The sequence below is a fragment of the Panthera uncia genome (genome assembly GCF_023721935.1).
Source record: "Panthera uncia isolate 11264 chromosome B3 unlocalized genomic scaffold, Puncia_PCG_1.0 HiC_scaffold_1, whole genome shotgun sequence".
In the NCBI taxonomy this organism is placed as follows: Eukaryota; Metazoa; Chordata; class Mammalia; order Carnivora; family Felidae; genus Panthera; species Panthera uncia.
Window position 1 is genome coordinate 40,160,196 of NW_026057582.1, and position 22,261 is coordinate 40,182,456.

The following is a 22,261-nucleotide window of genomic DNA, read 5'->3' on the forward strand; positions in this document are numbered from 1 at the left end:
AGCCAGGGTTGCCTTGACAACACAAGCACTGGCTGCATTTTAAATAATATTTATTTTTCCTCCTCATTTCAATACAAGTATGTGGTGGCTTTATAATGCTCGACTTGGCTAGGCTGAACAATATCCTTTCTTGGAGGCTTCTGGGTACGGGGAGCCACAGAGAGAGGCTCTCACAGGAGGTATAGAGGCCAGAGGCAAAGCAGCAGCCATTTTGTTCTTCATACTTGTCTTTTATCGGCTGGCTCACCTTGTTGCTGTGAAATAGCAGGCGGGTCTGCAACTGCCCCACCTTCCCCTGGATCCTCCCTCAGCTTCTCCTGGCCCAGGTGTGTGTGTGCTGAGGTCCATGACTAATGGTTCAGGCTTCTGCATGACACCCACACAAGAGCCAGAGGTCGAGAGAATGGACACTGGCTTGTGTGTCCTTGTGGGCTCCAGCCTATCCTTGCTCCCTCCCAGTTACACCCACCTTTCTTCGGAACTGCCTGCTCCAGAATGTGAAGCTTCGGCAACAGAAATAAAGACAGCAGCCTGACAAAGAGTGCTTAGCCGGCCTCACGGTGAATCTCTTAGCTCTGTGTCTCCCCCAGTAGTCCTGCTTCTCTGACTGAAACCCGACTGATACAAAATATATATTGAATGCACATTTTAAAAAGAGCAATTTTATTTTTATAATCAGGGGAAAAAAAATACTCCTAGGTAAGAGGGAGAATAACGCACTGTAGAAAATCTGGGAAATATCTTTATAAACAAAAAAGCGGGGTGCCTGGGTGGCTCAATCAGTTAAGCATCCGACTTTGGCTCAGGTCATGATCTCACAGTTCGTGGGTTCAAGCCCCGTGTCGGGCTCTGTGCTGACAGCTCAGAGCCTGGAGCCTGGGTCTCCCTCTCTCTCTCTGCTCCTCCCCTACTCTCACACTCTGTATCTCTCTCTGTCAAAAATCAACATTAAAAAAAAAAAAAAAAAGTAAATCACCAACAGTCCCAACAAACAGCTGTTTCTGTCTGCTTACCTCTATCTATATACTTTTGTGCAAACTTTTGATCGTACCAATTATAGCTTTACACCTTTTTTTTAACACTGTATCATTAGTTTCCCAGGTCACTGAAATTTCTTTGATAACATGACTTTTTTTTTTTCTTTTGATAACATGACTTTTCAATGGCTACAAGATACTGTCAGGATTGTGTGCTATAATATAACCATCCTCTTTAAGTTGGTTACAATCCTGGGCTTTCAAGAACACTGCAAAGAACTGCCTCACGTATAGGTCTTCGCTTTCATTTCTCATCACTTTTGTGGAGTCAATTCCTAGAAGAGGAACGTTTCAGGCTCCAAATACATATTATCAAAAGGTTTTGGTCACCATCTTCAGGTCAATCAGCATCTCATACTCAGGCCAATGGGCAAAATATTTATCAACCTGTATAACATGGGAGTCAGTGAAGGGTGTCAGTGCATCAGAACCAATGATGCAATGTGGGAACAGGGTCCTGGAGTCCCCTGTTTTGCCATGCCAGGACTTAACCCTTCAGTCCTTGAATCATGGGAGAAAACTGTTGGACCCTTGGGAGAAGAGTCAGACTGTCAGGGGTGCCTGGGTGGCTCAGTTGGTTAAGCGTCTGACTTCGGCTCACGTCATGATCTCGCAGCTCATGAGTTTGAGCCCCACATCGGGCTCTGTGCTGACAGCTCAGAGCCTGGAGCCTGCTTTGGATTCTGTGTCTCCCTCTTTCTCTGTCCCTCCCCTGCTCGCACGCGCGCTCTGTCTCTCTCGAAAATAAACAACAACAAAAAAAGAAGTCAGCTTGGCATGGAGATTTTTACTGGGAGGGCTTGAGGCAGCCGCTCTTTACCAACTCTAAGTTGGCAATATTTTGACAAGATACCATAGTTTCACTGGTATCCACACAGTGTCCACACAGTGGACATCAGCTCATGTTAGAATTTCTACCCGACTTTCTCTTCTCCACGCTGAACAAACCTCAGTTATTTCAGTCTTCCCCCCCAGTGCCTTTTTTCCAAAAGTTTAAGCCTCTTTACAGATTTCCTAACAAGCCCTACAAACTGTGTTTAGCGAAGATCAATCGGATTAGGCCAACAGTCTAAAGCTGACCTTTTCAGTATTGGAAAAGGGACAGAGAACAAAGTACTAATCAAGAGAGAAAATAGACAGTGGATGTGAACATCGCTCAACTACTGAAAAAGGGGGCCAGTTTCTAGAAGACGGGACAAAAGCATGACAGTGTCAGGTCTCTCACCGGTGCAAGTGCTAGAGGGGTCAGGGTGGTAAAGGAGCTGTTGTCTGAGCCACACACATCCACCCCCAAAGCCTGGTGGCTCCTTGCCCTGTGCCCCAGAGCCTGTTTGCTTACCCCATTACGGAGCTTATGACAAGACTTGGTAACTATTTGATTTTATCTACTTCTCCTACCAGGATCACCCACTGCAGGAAATTTGACTTATTTGTTTAATCATCCTCAGAGTTTAGCCAAGAGTTTTAGTCAGTACTTTCTGACCTACAGAAAGTACTCCATACACATCAGGTGAGTCACAAACCAGCTTGCCCTCCGCCAACTGTATTGCTGCATGGAGTGAAGAAACTCAAAGCTCGTTGTTCCTTAGTGGTTCAGTCTGGCATTATATGCAATTATATTCCCTTTCAGAGCCATGGAATATGTAGACAAGGCAGAGAGTTTCAGAGCCTACAGAGCCTGAAGATGCCCACTGTCCTCCAGCTAATGTGCTTCCCTCATTTTCTTTAGAGAAGCAGAGGGGGAAAGACAGCCTGATCTTATTTCTGTTCACTTCTACTTCTGCTATTTTCCTCAACCCCTGAGCACTTAGGACTACAAATCCCAACTGGAATCCATTATCAGGCGAAAACTCAATGGCAGGAAACCAACCCAAGTACTTCTTTAAAAGTCTAGAAACATACTTACTGAAATCTGGTCTTCTCCCTTTTCCGGACTCCCTCTCCCCAATCTTGACAGCTAACACAGTGAGTGCCTGAAAACCCAAAGCTCACTCTACTGTACATTTAAACCACCGTCAAGGAGGGATACCTAGCTTCTCTTCCTTCTCACGCCTTCCAGGTCCAGTGCCCGACCACTGCTTCTCGTCCCAGCCTCCCCACAGGAGCCTCTCAGTAGGATACTGGAAACAACTACAGGGTGAACTATCATCTCGCCCCCTCGTTTTATACCTGGCTTGTTTGACAGCTGTGCAGAAAACTGGTGGTTCCTTTGGTCTTAATTCCAGCGCTTCAGCCTACGTTCCTTTGAACGCGAGAGGGCCTCCGCTCTCAAGGAACTGAAACTGCACCCTGGCGACTGTACACAACACAACTTCAATCTTTTTTTGGTGTGTGGCAAAAGGAGAATTGCTTTTTGCGGGGAGGAGTGGGGAAGTGATCCAATTAGGATATGCGAACCAAAAGACGGGAGTGAATGAAAAGTACCAGATGAATTTTCTGCCACTTTTCCTAGAGGTCTCCAAAATGTACCTGGCACCAGATCAGCACTTTGCACAAATCACAACAACTCCGCTGCAGCCGGGTCGGGCAAGATTCTTAAAGGATTTAATTGAACTACAGTCAAACACACGCTCAGCGGCGCAGTAAAAATCCACCTCCTCCACAGAAGACCCGAAAAGATGCAGAAATGCAATATGGAGAATCCAAAGCCATTTACTTAAGCCGTGGCTTTAGAGATTGGAGACAGAAGGAGGGAAATTCGTACACTCCTCAAATCTTGGTCTTCGCCTCAAATACCTGATGACACTACTGCTAACAGTGTCCAGCGCCATTCGTCTACTTTGCAAACTCTGAAGCTTCAGGAGGGGAAGCAGGTATTTTTTGGAGACTTACAAGGACTGGCTAAGCGAGGCAACTGGCGCAGTTGCTCCCGTGGAAAACTGTAATTAAAGATTCCTGCCGGTGCCGATAAGATCGCTGCCACCGTGACACGGGGCACCACGCCCTTTTATTCTCTCCTCTCCGCAGCCCTCTCCTTGCTTTTCCCAGGGTTTAAAAATCATGTTAACAATAAGCAAATACAGCATGGCCAGATGCCTTTCGTGGTCAGATGGTTCATTGTTTAAAAAGTTTCAGTTTAAAATCCAAAAGATTGTTAACAGATGCAGTTTCTGGCTAGAGACTGGGAAAAACCTCACTTAAACAAAAGAGTATGTTGTGATTGGAACTAAAAAGGGAATTACCTTTAAAGATAAGAACCACAAACATTTCCTATTCGAAAATACCTCCAGCCCCACCAACAGGACCTTTTTTTGGCCCTTTCACAGAAGTGAAAATAATTTGACAGTGGACTGCTGCATATGACAAACCACGGCTGCCCAACCAGCCCCGTCATTTTTACAGATTTGTTTGGACTTTCAACAAGGCCACAACATCCATCTCTTACTCTCCCCCGGATTACTCAATTAGGCAAGCCTCCAATTAATTTCTCTCCAATTCTTTCAGCCCCAGAAATACTTTTGCTGCTTTCATTTTGGCTCTGGAAATGGGTTTTCAACCGGAGACTTAGATAGAGACGAGTGTGAGAAATGAACATGGAGCCTGATAAGCAGACAGCCGCTGTTGGGACGCAAGTCACTATTGGGTGGAAAAGAGCCACTTGGCTGAGTGAGGCCTGGCCCCATCCTCAGTTCCCAGTCTCGTTTGCCTCCACAACTGCTGTGCACTTTTACACAGAAAGCCTGCTTTTCACCAACTCATGTGTCTGTTTCTGTTGGCTTTCGTGGGCCCTTACTCTATGGTTTCACTATGTGTGAGAATGTCTGTAATGTGCTGGGTTCTAATCTTGAGAGATGGAAAATCTAAAAAGCCGTGAGTATGTAGCTTTCCCTTGGCCCGAGAAATAGATGTGGTTTGACTTGCTGGTGACAAGCCTGATTTGAAAAGGCGACCAAAGATACGGTCCAAGAAAAACAATCTGTTCGTAGTAATACGGACGGCCACCATGGGCTCCACTTTGAGAGTGAGCAAACTGTCCGTTAGGGGATTGCATTATATGAAGAGAGGTAAACGTTATGCCCTTTTCACACTTAAATTTTTGTGTTCTCTTACTCATTGTATTATTTCCCTATTTATTACAGTGCCCCAAGAAAGGTCAGTTTCAGATCCATCACATAGCACGCTTAACAGTTTGAGAAGCTCTAATCAAGAAAAACCTACATTTAGCAACACTCCCATCCATTTTTTTAAAACCATTTTTAAAAGTTTATTTATTTATTTATTTTGAGAGAGAGAAAGACAGAGACAGAGAGCACGTGTGAATGCACGAGTTGGGGAGGGGCGGGGTCGGGGGGGAGGGAGGGAGGGAGGGAGAGAATCCCAAGCAGGCTCCTCACTGTCAGCATGGAGCCTGATGTGGGGCTCAAACTTACAAACCAGGAGATCACGACCTGACGCGAAGTCAGACGCTTAACCCATTGAGCCACCCAGGCTCCTATCATACATTTTAAAGTGAGGCAGATCTATAACCCCACGGGAATCCCCAAAGACTTCAAATGGCTTTCCCACTCAGCCACAACTTGGCTGTCATGTAAGGAATCCAGGCTGCAGGGATGAAGCCTGCAGGAGAACTGCATTTCCAAAGGTCTGTGCAGTCTGGCCAGGTACTAGTAGGAAGGGCCCATCCATCAAGAAATGGGACTCAGAGGCCAGGGGCCACATCCCTATCTATCCTCCTAAAAAAAGGCAAACCTCACCATGTGCACATGAGGCAGGGTTTGCAAGGGGATTTGATAGGCCTGGAAATTGAAAAATGAGCAACAGCTGCCAAGTCCAAGGTCATTACTATCCTCCAGGATTTGCCTTTTCTAGTCTAAGGGGCAGCAGTTTCCATGATTAACTTACAATTGCTGTCAAGGGTGTAATAAAATCTGGGAAAGAAGAAAACTTTCCCCTCAGTAAGCTGCTCCCATTTTCCTGCCCTTTCCTTCCCTCCAGTGTATATTCTCAGTCCCCACTTCATATTGTTTCCTAATTTTGAGAAAAAAACTCTGCACTCGGATGAGCCAAAATAGACAGACATGTCCTCTGTGCACATAAGGAACTTGAAGATTTTTCCTTCTTGGTTCCAGGGGCCAGGCCCTAAGATAGCTGTGTGAAAGTTCCCTTGCTTTCAAAGACCATACAATACCATCACTTTCAGAACTGAACATATTTTAATTTCAAAATGCTTTCCCAGTGTATTATACCTGTTCCCTGAGCTACGACAATCAGTTCAGTAAGAGAGAGACAGTACAAAGAGAAAAAAGAAGAAGACACAATCATTCACAAACACATCTTCTTGGTTACTACTAGTTTCGGAATCCTTAGGTCTACAACTTAGTCTGATCTGGTAGCAGCTCAGAAAACCATACAGAGAGGTTAGAGCTGGACACGTCTCTCAGCAAAGGCCCCTGGAACCAAACCCCACACATAGTTTTAGCAATTGTAACTGCTCAGGTGGAAAACTAATTGTGCTTTAAATTTTTTTTTTGACAGTTCAGCATAACACTCATGACAACTTAGTGGTTCACTCGTCATGCACTCATTTCAACATGTCCGATGCTGGAGTTACAAAGATGAGCTAGGACATGGTGCCTCGCCCCCAGAGGCACAAAGTCTGGCTGGAGAGGGGCACACGCAGGCTCACTACTGCAGACATGTTCCTGGAAGGACAGCACAGCAATCAGACAAGGCAGCAAAGGGGCAGTGGTGCTCAGAGACACTCACATGGGTAAATGGAGGTCTCACAATGCACGCTAGTCACATAGGAAAAGTTTCTCGGACTGATATTGTGTCTTGAAAAGAAATTGGATTGCTATAGTTTGTTCTTATTTCCTTGTGGCAAGAGTGAGGAACTCCAGTGTCCACTGCCTGTTAGAGAGAGAGGTACCATTTCTCCTAGGTGCTAGCCTGCCCTTCCTGCTTACCCCATCGCGATTCAAGTTTCTACTGAACACAAGAAAAAAGTGGCAAAAGATGGTCATGAACTTGATTGGTTCCGAAAATGGGGTGGGCATGGTCTCAGAATTTGCCACAGGGTAAAAGATAGATAGCAGAGTGAACGTTATTGCAGGAGATACAGTCCATGCGGTGATGCTTAGCACCACGAGACAGGATATCCATTCTCCCCTTCTCCAAAGGTAACAGAACCCAGAATAAAGATCGATTTCCTTGCAGCTGGGGCCATATAACAGTGGGCTGTGAGGGAATTCAGGTGGATGACTCCTAGGACATGTCCCTAAGAGGGGAGGTGGGGAAGTCTGTGCCTTCTTTCCCTTTCCCACATCCTCAGTTTGGAATATGAAATGGTCAGACAGCCACTTTGGACCATGAGGATGAGGCCACACCTTAGAGATGCTGAAACGGAAAGCTGCTAGAAGGTAAGAACAGAGGAGTGAGACCCCAGAATACTAGTCCTAACCTACCAAGATACCAACTTTTATGTAAAAAACAGAGAAAATTTGATCTTGGTGTAAGCCAGTATTATTTTGGGTCTCAGTCGTAACAAGACTATGAATAGCAGGTACAGGTATAGGAGATATGGGAAGGTGTCCAATGAAGTGTTGATAAAAATTACATCTGAGGCATCACCACATTGCCCCATGTAGCCACAAGGCCACGATCTGGTCTGTACATTATAAAGAACTGTCTGAATTCTGGTGGTGAAACGAGAGAGCAAAGGGAATCAACAGTGATAATTTTCCAGTTAACCATAAACACAATGAATTTCTTACCTTTTTCTTGCTACAGTATATCTGCCATTTCTTCTCAGCTGGAAGTGCAAACATGGCTTCCCTGTGTTTGTCTGTCAGGTCAAGTTCATCCTGAGAAGAAAAATAGTAATTAGTATTTCACAGATTAAATGTTATTCCTATAGGAGAGTTTATCAAGGGTCATTACAGAGGGGGGGGAAAAAAAAAAGAAACCAACACAGAATTCAATGAACTTGGAAAAGACTGAGACTGTAAGGTGTATGTTGTCACCATTAAGAAGCCACGTCCCTGGCATGGGGCTGATTATCAAGCATGGCAAGAAGGACAAGGCTCAGCCTACACTTACTGCAGGGTGTGGGAAAGTGAGCTGAGCACAGAGAGAATCATCCTGAGCCAGTGTGTACAGCTGGGGGGGGAGGGGGGTTCTGTTGAGCAGTAAAGGCCATCAAAGCTCCAGAGTTTGGAAGGATTACTCATATTGTAGATGAGGATTTGCTGGGGGTGGCTCCACCAACACTGAGTATCAGGCTGGACCTGAAGAACTTGCACATGACAAGGAGAGGAGAGCAACAGCACCAAAGGCAGGGTGCGAGACCAGACTAGGTGTGTTTGGGGGACAGAGATCAGCTTAGCCGAAACACCAGAATTATGCAAAGAATCATCACATAAAAGGTTTGGGAGATTGGGAGTGATCAGTTTGTGAGTCTTTTTTTTTTTTTTTTTTTGTAATGTCTATTTATTTATTTTGAGAGAGAGAGAGAGACCAGAGGATGGAAAGAGACAGAGAGAGAGACGGAGAGACAGAGACAGAGACAGAGAGAGAGAGAGAGAGAGAGAGAGAGAGAATCCGAAGCAGGCTCCACACTGTCAGCACAGAGCCCAATGTGGGGTTCAAACTCATGAAACGTGAGATCATGACCTGAGCAGAAACCAAGAGTCAGATGCTTAACCAACTGAGCCGCTGAGGCACCCTGTGAAAAAAGTCTTAGGAAAAAGAATAAGGAGTTTATTCTCTTGACCAAGGAGAGCCAATGACGGCTGTGAACGAGGGCGTGGCATCTTCACTGCCACAGGCCCCACTAACGTTTATTCAGTGCTTCTGGAGCCAAGCACCGTGCAGGCATTTTCTCAGTTCCCACAACAACTCGGAGTTCCATTCATTATTACCTCCTCGTAATAACAATGCCTGTTGTAATACAACTGGGGGAAATTTGGGTGGGAGACTGGGCAAGTAGCGTGCTCCAGACCACGCACCTGGTAAATGATGGGGCTGGTTTTCAGCCTATAGCTGTCAGACTCCAGGACCCAGACTCAGCCTCTCAGATCAGTGTCTGGAAACAGGAATTTTACAGTGGAGCGAAGCTTAGACTGGACACTAAGGGAGGGCAATTTACAAATATCCGTAACTACTGAATAACAACAGTAGGATAACAAATATAAAGTGCTTAGACATAAGTTCTTGGCATTTAATAACTCAATCATCCCCGGTCCTTATTACTGGCATTGAGCGTCTGGTACATTTTTATTACATAGGGAAAGTTATCTCATTGAGAGGCTGGTGGGTGTAGGCCACATAAAAAGATGCTGTAAGTTAAGGCACGATAAGGTTTAGATCCCTGAGGAGTATGAACTCATCCCCTGCCTGAATGCCTTTGGTATTTATCTGCAATTCTGCCACTTGTAGACTCTAGCTTCATATCTCATACTTGTACCTCCATTTATCATCAAGCCCTGTTATTTCTTTCTTGAGAAGTGTCAGGATCTTTTTAAAGTTTATTATTTATTTTGAGAGAGAAACAGAGAATGTGCACGCACAAGTGGGGGAGGGGCAGAGAGAGAGAGGAAAAAGGAGAACCCAGAGAGAGAATTGACAATACGGGGCTCGATCTCACGAACTGAGAGATCACAGCCTGAGATGAAACCAAGAGTTGGATGCTTAACAGACTGAGCCCCCCAGGTGCCCTTTTTTTCTTTCTAAAATTTCCAATGAAACCACCCAAACTTGCACTCTAATAGCTGCTCCCTCGACTCCTGGCAATAGCCTGCCCACTTCTCCTCCTTGCCTTTCCAATCCTTCCAATGGCACATCCAGAATTCATTAAAGCAGTGGTACTTAAACCTGAGAGAACATCAGAATCACCTGGAGGACTCCTGAAATCATTGATCACCCCGTGTTAAGGATCGAGTCCGTAGGAGGATGTGTGAAAATGTGAGTATCTAAAAAGTTTTCAAGTGGTGCTGATGCTGCTGGTCCGGGGACCACATTTTAAAACGACTGCCTTAAAAATAGAGCTCCTGTGCTGTCCTGAGCTCCCAGTTCAAACAACTTCATTAGTTCCACATGCCTACAAAAGTAATTACATATTCCTCAGCTCGCCTTTGAGGTCTTCCATTTATAAGCCCCAAGTCACTTTGCCAGGCTTGCTTCTGGTTATCCCTTCTGCCCTGTTCTGTTAACCCCGCACCTCCAGGGCCTAGCCACTCTGGGCTGCATACCCAGATATGTGCTACTAGCTTCCTGGGGAAGTTCTTAATCTTGTTAAGACCTACTGCCTCGCCTCCAGGATGGGCCTATCATTTCTCTTGCAGGGCTGTTGTGAAATTAGCAACATCAGCTAGGTATGGAATAAAGCTCGGCACAGGGCGGGTAGCTGAGGAGCTGCATTATTGTTATTTCCTTCGTCATTTAAACATAAATCAGGTGCTATTTTCTTTTAAGAGCAAGGTAAACAGTTCAGTCACTTAAATACACACCCACACATATTACACCCTAACCACAAGAAACGAGTTACGAATTTTGGCAATGAACAACCAGGGAAGGGACAAAAGATATTTACCGAAAATTGCATTATGAGGAAACATGCTAAAATGTTAAAATTTTGGCATGCGACTATTATATATGTGAAGTGAGAATTTTTCTTACTTCCTTCCTTTTTTAACTTCCTAGAAGCCACCTATTGATGAATGGGGAAAATAATGGTGACATAAATTACTTGGGGTGGGGGGGCAGATGCAGGGGATGGCCAGGTTGGTTATCCAAACAGCTCGATAATATGGTGCCTAGTTTGGGGAGAAGGTTTGTGATTTGTAGGAGAGAAAAGCACTCCTTGTGTTGCAGCCTTTACTATACTACAGCACTGTTTTTGCTAACTGGGCGGAGGTGTGAACAAACATGTGAGTCCTAAAACCTACAGATTCACAGCAAAGAGTATTAATATTACTATATTTTGCTGCTAGAGGTAGAAAAATGCTCCCTCAGTTTTGAGAGAACATCTGAACACCAGTTTTGAGAGAACATCTGAACACCAATTTTGAATCGAGAGAACACAGTCGAATAGGACTTAGAAGCAGATGGTTTTATGCAAGAAGACACTTTGCATAAAATAAAAAATAAACTGCTATAGGGTCTCTGGATATAACTTTGGATTACAGTAAAAAAAATGGGGAAGAAATAAATGAATACTGGTAATAGTAATAGCTAACAATTACTGAGCACGTTCTGTATGCGTGCTGTTTTATAGGAATTCATTTAGTTTATTTTCACAACAATGCTATAAAGTGGGCACTGTTACCGCATTTTTAAGGAAACTGAATCGTAGAAAGATTAAATAGCTTGCTCAAGGTAACAACGTTAGCAAATGGTGGAGAAGGAACTGAAGTCTAGACTGTCTGTTTACAGAGTCCACGTTCCTAACCACTAGACCGTTCATTCTGTTGATCATTCGACAAGTAGGTAAAATCATGGCACTGACGCAAATGTGAAAATGTATCCATCTGCTGCACTCACGGCCTACTAAACTTCCGTTACCAGAGAGAGGAAGATGTTGTCGTCAGACACCCCTGAGTTCCAGGCCTGGCTCTCATGGGTCATGCAAACTTGGACAAGTGACTTAACCTCCAAACTTCAGTTTCTTCACCTGGAAAATGAGAATGACAGCATCTATCTGAGAGAGTCCTCTCAAGGATTCATTCATGCAGCCAACAACTTGTTTTCAGGCTTCATTCAATGCTAGGCATTACGCTACATCCAAGAGACAAAAAAGTATCACAGGGCTCAAATTGTTGAGTAAGAAGGGAAATGAAATAACCACATGAACTGAGGTATGATCACACAAGATGCTGAGATCTGACAGCCCACTTGTGCAGAAAGGCAGAGCAGTGAAGGGCTGTCCCAAGGAAGTGAGGTCAAAGTTCAGATGACTAAGAACCAAATAGGTAACAAGCAGAGCAGACACTGAACAGTAGCCTTGAAGGACAATGTGAACTCTGGTCTTTCTCTTAGGAGCAACCAGAGGTCACTGGCAGATTCTGAGTAGGAATGACATAGATTAAATTAGATAATGACTGGGAGTGCCTAAGCACAATGTCCAGAGTGTAATAAGACCCCCATCCCTCCATTCCAAAAGTATCTCTCCTCTGACTCATTCCATTTTCATAACATGGCTGAATCAAGCATGTGAAACTCTTACAAGACTATTACAGCCTTAGAGATCAATCAACACTCGCTGTCCTACCCATTCCAGGACCAGGGCCAGACATTATAAAGAATACAAAGATGAATAACAGACCCCGATTTTCATGGAATTTAAGAATCTAGTTAGGAAGACAAAGATGATAGAAAGCTTCAATGTTCCCTTTCTTTTCAGGATCAAGTCCAAAATTCCTCAGCAGGTAGGTAGAGGCCCTTTGTGATAGGCTGACTTGTCTCCTCTCCTTCCCCTCCCCCTCCACCACTACCAGCAGCCACCTTTTAGCAGGTCTGATCACAAGTTGCCCACTTCTGAAAGTTTTCCACATGCTGGAAGAGCCCTTCCCACCATTTCTAAGGATCAGTCCTATTCATCTAACCTTTTACAAGGTGTCAACTTTTCCCCTCCAGATAGCCTATCCTCACTTTCCTCGAGAGGGCAGCTCATCTATTTTCACCTATCCTGACAGCATTCATCACATTGCTACTGTTATATTATTGGCACGTCTGACTCCCATTCTGGACTCATTCCCAGAGGGCAGGAACTGAATTTGTTCTATTCGTTGTTGCTATTAAGTAATTATGGTGCCTGAAACAATACCTGACATAGCTGGATTCCCCACCCCCTGCCCCCCAAAAAAGTAAGGTGAGGGAAGTTGAGGAAGCTAGGAGGAAGAGAAGGGACTATTGTAAGAACAGTATAGTACAGTATGTATAGTAATATATAGTATGCATATATTATATAATATATAATATGTAGTAGAAGTTTATATATAATACACTATAGTATGTATAGTAATGCTCAATGTATTTCAAAGATTAATGCCCCCTTCACCTTTTCTGGTGGCTAAAATGTACATATGGTGAAATGTACAGATCTTAAGAATACAATTTTCAGTCTGGCAACAGAAGAGAGACTATTTCTCCTAGCCTGTAGCTTGCCTTTTTACTTTGTTAACAATCTATTTTGATCACTAGGTGTTTTTAATTTTAATGATGTCTAAGTGATTAATATTCTTTTCTTTCAGAGTTAGTGCTTTTTGTCTTCTCTGAGAAATCTTTGCAAGTTTCAGGTCAAAAAGTATTCTGTGGTTCCGCATGGAAATTGCCCAGTTGTAGTTTAAGCTTCTATGTTTGAATCTTACTCCACATCTCCTAGACCGGACTCCTGGGGTCCTTCTTTAGATACAAAAAAGCTGGATGGCTTTTGCCTTCTCTTTTTTCCAGCTACTTGTACTCATTTAGATATACTGCTGGACAAGGAAGGGAATTAAGCCACAGTTGATGGAAGAAGGAAAAAGAATGGAATGCAAACTAATTGGAAAATCATCTTGACATATTAGGCCCTTCAAGCTCTGCCATTACTTCAAAGCAATATTACAGATTACAGAGATTTTTCATTTTTATACTTAATTCAAAGACTGAAAGAGGCAATCATGGAAAACAAAACAGTTAGGATCACTTTATCTCAGACAGTATCTCTTTACAGGAGAGTTTTAGAAAATGTACATTTATGGGGCAGAGGGCAGATTGGTGGCTTTGCGGGGCTAGAGGGAGGAGCAGGGGCTGACTGCAGATGGGCAGGGTGCTAGAAATGTTCTGAAGCAGGAGTGTGGTCATAGCGGCACAGCTGTATACATTTGCTAAAACTCACTGGACTGTTCGCTTACAAAAGGTGAATTCCATAGCATGTAAACTACATCTAAGCTGCTAAACAACAACAACAAAGTCAAGCTTGCTTGTTGGAGCCCCGAGGAAAACAAAAAGTTCAGAGTAGAGAAAATATAGTCTGTGTACACTGGAAGGAAAGAAATTTCTGACTGAATATTAGATAAACTAAGGAGTTGGTTTAGAAGAGAAACGGATTGCAAAGAAATGTGAAGAGAAGAAAAGTGTGTTCTCCTTTAGGATAAGCAGCTCACTCTGGGAACTGTTAAAATTTCACACACAACTTCTGTTTGAAACCAAAGATCACTTCTATGAAATATCTTTATCCTTTCCTTCAGAATTATATAGATTCTATTAATATGCATTCCATTTAGACCAAGAGATAGTATTTCCCCTAAGGTACCTTAATATTTTTTTTAATGTTTATTTTTGACAGAGAGAGACAGAGCATGAGTGGGGGAGGGACAGAGAGAGAGAAGGAGACACAGAATCCAAAGCAGGCTCCAGGCTCTGAGCTGTCGGCACAGAGCCCAACGTGGGGCTCGAACTCACAGACCGCGAGATCATGACCTGAGCCCAAGTTGGACACTCAACCGACTGAGCCACCCAGGCACCCTTAAAGTCCCTTAATATTAAATTAAATGATGTGTTAAATGTAACGATAAAGTTTCAAGAACTTTTTCAGTTTTGGGTTGTTTTTCCCCCAATTTTCCCTACTGGTGGTGCTATAGAGTACTTGCTCCTCTGGGCCTCTATGAATTAATAAGCAAGTTTTCCACTAAAATTAATAAATGTAATTAGCCCAGTTCCAGGGAACATCCCAGATGCTCCTAGATCACCTTACTGCTTTTGTTTTGTTTTGTTTTGCAATCATGCTAAGTCACATACTGTTTTCCCCAAAACAACTGCTTTGCGATTCATGCCAAGACAAATAGAACGAACTTCTTTCCTACTCCGGATGGCCCAGCTCCTTTCACTGGCCACAGAATATTCTTTCGCATTATTCTTTGTTGGACAGAGTTTTCAGTTAACTGAAGGAAAATAATTTGGCCAGTGCTAAAAGAAGAAACATTTCCACCAAGCATCAGCCCTCTCCCCACAGTGCTCAAGCTTCTTGAAAACAAAAACCAGCAAACAAAACCCTCCAGGCTTTTCTTCTTAGAGAACATTTTAATTATGTTTTTAATATCTTTATATGTATTTCATATAGAATCTTGGGAAAAAGGTATAAGTTATATATTTTTATATATATGAAAAATATTATATATATTTTAAGAGGAAAAGACCTCTGAGGGAAGCCCAGCTGTGGGAACTAAAGTTCCCTAACAAAGCATGTAATTAAGACCCACTTCTAAAAGGTTCTGTACAAAGAAATCTCACCAGTCTTACACTCTGCATAAGCGGGCAACACTATAGAGAAATCTACATAAATCACAAAACAATTGGCACAGTATAAATAAATCTAAGGAAATGGATTGATTTGCTAGATAAAGCAAAGGAAGGAATTTTGAAATAATATACAATAAGGGTCTTGAATGGGTTGAAACAGCTTTTCCAGATATTTAGCTAAACTGAAATATAGAGTTATTTATAAAACCTCCAAAACAGTATTGAAAGCATTTATTCTTTGAAAATCCACCAAATCAATAGATTTCAGTGAGCCAACAAGTAAGTTTCCAGCTAACCAGAGAAATCTCTAATAAAGGAATTCTGGGTTTCTATTTCTAATGAGTTAAGCTAACTCTTTACATACATACTAATACATATTCCCGCAGAGGTGGAAGGACATGCAATTAACGCGGTGGAGAAGGGAGAATTAAAAAAGTGAGAAGACGAGAAGATAGGTCCCTGGGGTCACCCTGCCAATCAACTCACTCTTTTGTGTGTGTGTTTCGTTTTGCTCTTTCATAGTCCTTGACAAGGTGACCCACCCTCTGACTCAATGTACAGACTGCACAGAATTTCTAAGCATAACTCAGACAAAGCTAAGTTTTCTCCTTCAGATTACACACTTCAGGTATTTGCCCACAGCATGTAGACCCAATTCACCCACCCTAGCCCCACCCACAAAAGGTTTCCCCACATGCCCTGTAGGCAGCAATCCTCAAGTTCACCTCACATACACGCTATGTTAGCCGGTGTCTTTTCTGGATTTTTAACCTTCGCCTTCCATCCCATAACTCAATATAACCAGAAATAAGTCAAACACTCGGAGGGACAAGTGACTAGGCCTTAAGTCATATGACATGGTGATAAGTGCACCTTGGGGAAAAGGCCAAATTACAATTTTACACATGTATAGAAAAAAATGTTCTATTAGGCTGAGCTATTTCATCAAATTTATGAATGTCCTTTACCAGCACAGAAAGTGACCGTCACATCCATAGGTCACAGATTGCCAATTCAACTCTTAAAATTTAACCATAATGACCATGAGAAACAATATTGTACTTTCACTGTGGTGGTTTGAAATCTGAAAGTTAGATACCATATTTGTCAGTTTAAATATAAGTACTGTTGGTGGGAATGCAAACTGGTGCAGCCGTTCTGGAAAACAGTGTGGACGTTCCTCAAAAAATTAAAAATAGAACTACCCTATGACCCAGCAATAGCACTACTAGGAATTTATCCAAAGGATACAGGAGTGCTAATTCATAGGGGCACATGTACCTCAATGTTTATAGCAGCGCTTTCAACAATAGCCAAATTATGGAAAGAGCCCAAATGTCCATCAACTGATGAATGGATACAGAAGATGTGGTTTGTATATACAATGGAATACTACTTGGCAATGAGAAAGAATGAAATCCTGCCATTTGCAGCAATGTGGATGGAACTGGAAGGTATTATGCTGAGTGAAATAAGTCAGTCAGAGAAAGACAGATACAGGTTTTCATTCATATGTGGAACTTGAGAAACTTAATAGAAGACCATGGGGGGAGGGAAAGGGACAAAAATAGTTACAAACAGAGAGGGAGGGAGGCAAACATAAGAGACTCTTCAATACAGAGAACAAACTAAGGGTCGATGTGGGGTGGGGAAGAGGGGAAAATGGGTGATGGACAGTGAGGAGGGCACTTGTTGGGGTGAGCACTAGGTGTTGTATGGCAGCGATGAACCACGGGAATCTGCCCCAAAAACCAAGAGCACACTGCATACACTGTCTGTTAGCCAACTAGACAATAAATTATATTTAAAAAAATTTTTAAAAGGATTTTGTAGATTTCTCCTCAAAAATAGATAGATAGAAAGAAAGAAAGAAAGAAAGAAAGAAAGAAAGAAAGAAAGAATATTCGGTGACTTATTACCTGCTCCTAATTGGTCAGGAAAAAAAATAAATGGAAACAACTGCGTGCTTTAAATCCCAAAATGGATGTGTACACACAGAGAATGAACCTTGAAGGTTTTCGGCCGGTAAGGTTTCTGCAAACCCTATTAGTCATTACATGAAATACCACAATATGACTCACCACCACCTACACAGTAATGTTCTCTGTGTCTGACAGACATGTTTTCACTCGATATATAAAAATAAGAAGTGAGATCCTACAAGCAAAGGCTGACTAATAGAAATAATTTTTAGTTTCTTACTACCAATGGTTAAGTGTTTTACACTGTTTCCTTTTCTTTAAGAGTAGACAATGAAAACTATATCCAGTTTGCTAGAAAAAATCTGCCGCTAAACCTGGGGCTTATTTAGCTTCTTTGTGTTATTTCAACCAGAAACTCGGAGCAATGTTAACTTTTATTAGTATACATCAACAGCAGTTTTCCAGGAATCTACAATAGATTAATCTGTTCTAAATATATGTCATAATCATCTCCCAGTATCCACCCAGCCACCCAAATATCCACTTTTTTAAAAAAATATTTTTAATGTTTATTTATTTTTGAGAGAGAGAGAGAGAGAGAGAGAGAGAGACAGAGTATGAGTGAGGGAGGGGCAGAGAGAGAGGTAGACAGAATCTGAAGTAGGCTCCAGGCTCTGAGCTGTCAGCCCAAGGTCTGACGCAGGGCTTGAAACCACCAACTATGAGATCATGACCTGAGCTGAAGTCAGAGCGAGCCATCCAGGCACCCCAGCCAAATATCCAGTTTTTATACCTATAACCTGGTACAACTTCTGTTGACAAGGCTTAATTGGGAGAATTTCTTAGCAGTATCTCCCTCACCGAATGGAGGGGCTTTGTCTCTTAGAAAGGCACCCTAAGGCCCTGTGGGCAACCGTGAAACCAAGTTCCACACGTGCCCCCTCCCTCAATGACTCTTGCCAGCCCAGGCCCCTCTCACACCTGCTCAGCATGCCCTTCAGAGATTTTAGGCAGCTCAGATGACACTTTTAAGTTTTATTTGGGTCAAAAGATATTTAGCACAATAGGTCGCTTCTCCCATATTGCAGCTATGTATTTTACCATGTCGTATATGATAGAGACTGTTAAGGACAAAAAATAATTCTTAAACCCTATCAACTTATCCTTTCAATCTGCTGTTGATGCCAGTCACTTTCATGCTCCCAGAGTAACTGACATCCAAATGAAGAAGATGAGTAAAGAGAATGACAAAGAGGTGGATGGGGGACAGGAAGGGTGCAGGGATCAGCCCGAATCCATACTACTACTTTGAGAATAATTCAGAATACATACCCAATTGCTGGAGGATTCAGCAGTCATTAATTCATGCATATATGCATGCATGCATGCAAATAGTTACTGAGCATCTCAAGCATTAACCTTCAGTAATTACTCGTCTGGACCACAAGCATTTACTGAGCACCCACTCTGGGCCACACCCTGCTCTAGGCTCTGGGAGTCCTGAGGATAAAAAAAGCCAAATACAACGCCTGTATGTCATTCTGCTCTCTGAAAGTGCAAAGGTGTCTATCCATAGAGGATTTAACATAACGAGTGTCCACATGGGAATGAACTCAAAGCATCTGATTATTTCAAAGATGGCAAGAGACTTGATGACTTTTTCTTCCACATGCAAAAAATGCCCATCTTTCCCAAAAACAACCTGTGTATACATTCTAAGTGAGCTTTCATTTGGTTTAGTTTAGTTTTTAAATATCCCATTGTGTAATCAAATAAATAGCAGCTGTAGGATGTTTCCAGTGGATTCATTTAAAATTGGGCAGGAGAGAAAAAAAAAAAAAAACGCTGCATTTTCAGGGATCTTATTTAAAAAAAAAAAATACATATAGATATGGTTCTTCATCCATAAGCCAAAAAAACCATAACTAAAAGATGTAACTGGTCCTGAGCTCCTATAACACGCATCAAGAAACAGCCTGAAATTCCTGAGTAATTTTGGGAATTGAAGGCGGGGGAAGGGAGGATTCCAAGTACAACGGATAAAATTACCGAGGACCATTAGAACTGAAATACACCATCCACCTCTTGTGCATTTACCTCTCAGAGGCCATGTGACATATGTTCTATGTGAGCAAATGATGTTTAGATGATTCCCAATGCAACAATATATATTCTCATGTGCAGTTATTTATACAAACTACCAAACTGTTCTAGCCATTACTGAAATACATTTTCAAAATTACACTTGAAAGCTTACCTAAACCACATGACTTATGGAGATGAAATTATTTCCCCCAGTCCTTTAAAACCCGTATTGATTTATTTGGGGACATACAGAGAGTTGGCAAGTCAGTACAGTGTGTTGACTTTGTGTAATTCGCACATGGTAGCCTGAGGATTAAGTTAAATAATCATATTTTAAATTGTAGTCAAAAGCTAAGTAGGTATATACTGCTCAGAGTCTCTTTACAATTCATAGTAATGAAAATCATCAAGGCCAAGGGGACTCATAACCATTTTTTCACTAACATCATTAGTTCAGACATGGTTTTGCATTATTTGTATTTAAAAAAAAAAAAAAAGTTTTCATGTTTCTTTCCTCCACCTCTCCACACTCTCCCATTTCAATCCCTGGAATCTAAATTTAGAAGCACCCAGAAGGGCGCCTGCGTGGCTCAGTCAGTTAAGCATCCGACTCTTGATTTCCACTGAAGTCATGATCTCACGGTTCATGGGATCAAGCCCTATGTTGGGCTCTGCGTTGAAAGCACGGAGCCTGCTTGGGATCATCCCTCTCCCTCTCTCTGCCCCTCCCCTGCTCTCTCTCAAATAAATAAACGTTAAAAATAAATGAATAAATTTAGAAGCACCCATAAATAAGCGTATTGATTTATAACAGAGCATCTAACATGGAGTCAAAAAACGAAACCTAACAGCCTACAGGAAAGGACATTTGGAATGAATCTGGCGAGACAAAACATAAATTTAGCACCAGAAGGAGCAAAATGGTTTTGTAGTTTTACCTTAAGCTTCACTGGGTTTGTTTAGTAAATTAGAAGACAAGAAGGAAATTTAAGAAGCCATGTTGACCACCTTACTATCTCTAAGCAGACAGGGCCTCCAAGCAGCACAAAGAAATGTAGACTGTCAACTGGGATAAAGATCTACTACCAATCCTTCTTTGGTTCTTAGAATACAATGTTCTGTTCAGAAGTACAACACATGTAAGCAAGCAAAACCACCTATATTAACATCACCTACGTCACAAACCGTCAGTTGTTCTCAGGGCCAAAATAATTTGTTTATAAAGTTCTGGGACAGAGACAGAGAGAGCCAGGGAGGGGCAGAGACAGAGGGAGACAGAATCTGAAGCACGCTCCAGGCTCTGAGCTGTCAGCACGGAGCCTGATGTGGGGCTCGCACCCACGAACCATGAGATCATGACCTGAACCGAAGTCGGACACTCAACCAACTGAGCCACCCAGGTTCCCTCTGTAAGAAACTTTCTATTCTTCTTAGTCATGGCCTTTAGTGTAAATGGTGAGTTTAAAAAACAAAGAGATAAAAAGTGTTGAAACTTTTCATCAATTGTAGTGATAGTGGAAGAATTTTTATTAAAAAGAGCTTAAGACAGTCCTAGTAATAAAAGAAATTATGTTGGCAGCCTGTGGGAGATGAGTAACAATTCACGTAGCTAGGGGAAGAACAGAATGTGTATACTGCTAAGTCTGTAAGACAACTTTGGATTCCTGTAGCTCCTTTCATACCAAAATGACTTCAGAATATATTGAAAAATGAAGAGATTACTGATGTAAATTCCCAGGTGAATTCACTTGGCACAGCTTAACTTGACCGTGAATTCATCTGACTCTGATACACCAACTAAATTCTCCCATTCCTGCTATCTTTATTTCTCATATCCTACGTTGGCTACTAATGTCCTCAGTAATTAGCAGTAATAAAACTGACCTATAGTAAGTAATTGACATTATAATTACATTTATGAGGATACAAATCCCATCAACCTACGGTATCCATGATCACCACATTCCCCATTGAGATTTAATTTTCACTGGTAATCCTCAATGGTATAAATGGTTGTTCTATGATCAATAATGATTTTCTTAATAAGTTTCTTTAAAATATGCTACATTTCCTGGAAGGCACAGCACTCTATAGTTTATTATCCTAAAATATTAGACCCATTGGCCAAATAAATGGGACACTAAGCAATGGATTCAAAAGAAAACAGATTAACCAGAAAACAGTGTAAAATGTAATTGGTCATATTTCAGATTTAGGAAAACCTGGGTCCATACTGCATATTATTTCCAACCAGCCATAAATTCATAGTGATACACTGTGTTAGAAATGAAAGTTTTCCTCTAATCAATCTATGAAACTGATTCCAAATACACAAAACAGTGTGTGTACTAGAAGAGTGGAGATTTAGTGCAAAACACTTCAAAATAATAGCCAGCCTTGTCTTAAACCTGGTTTCTCACCTAAAATCTCACCCAGGGCTATTTTGCACCTTTCACAAGGCAAGAGGGTTGAGGGAACTCGTTAGGAGATACCAATTCCAGTATCACTGCTGCTGTGGAATATTCTGCAGGGAACACTTAGCCCATCAATTCCAGGTGGATGCAGGAGTCTATGCACTGGGTAGAAGGGCAGAAAGGGGGAAGGGGGGGCTCCTAGTAATTCTCTATTTCCTTTTTACTTCAAAATTAAAGTGCCCTGAGGAGGTATGTGTTACAGCAAGATAGCATCTCATCTCAACAAGTGGACTCAAATGAAAACGTACTCAGAATCTATTCAAGAAGGCATGAAACCTTTTGCTTAACTTACCAACACTTCACAGAGACTGCAAAGAACAACGGTCATTTTTGTAAATGTAATCAAGTAGCAATATATTTTGCCGTACTTTCATACACAGTAAAACCCTGGATTGCAAGTAACTTGCTCTACAAGTGTTCCGCAAGACAAGCAAATGTTTCTAATAAATTTTAACTTGATAAACGAGAGATGTCTTGCAACAGGAGTAGTAGGTGACACCGAATATCACATGATCACAACTGAGCC

The 22,261-nt window shown here is 42.1% G+C and overlaps 1 protein-coding gene across 2 annotated transcripts in view; it reads right to left on the bottom strand.

Moving 5' to 3' along the window:
* Positions 1–22,261, bottom strand: part of DAAM1 (dishevelled associated activator of morphogenesis 1) — a 176,766-nt gene that overhangs the window by 79,508 nt on the left and 74,997 nt on the right. For both annotated transcript variants that reach the window (XM_049612660.1, XM_049612661.1), the window contains exon 3: positions 7,751–7,840. In XM_049612660.1, coding sequence (XP_049468617.1) covers positions 7,751–7,840 — 90 coding nt within the window. The remainder of the gene's footprint in view (positions 1–7,750; positions 7,841–22,261) is intronic.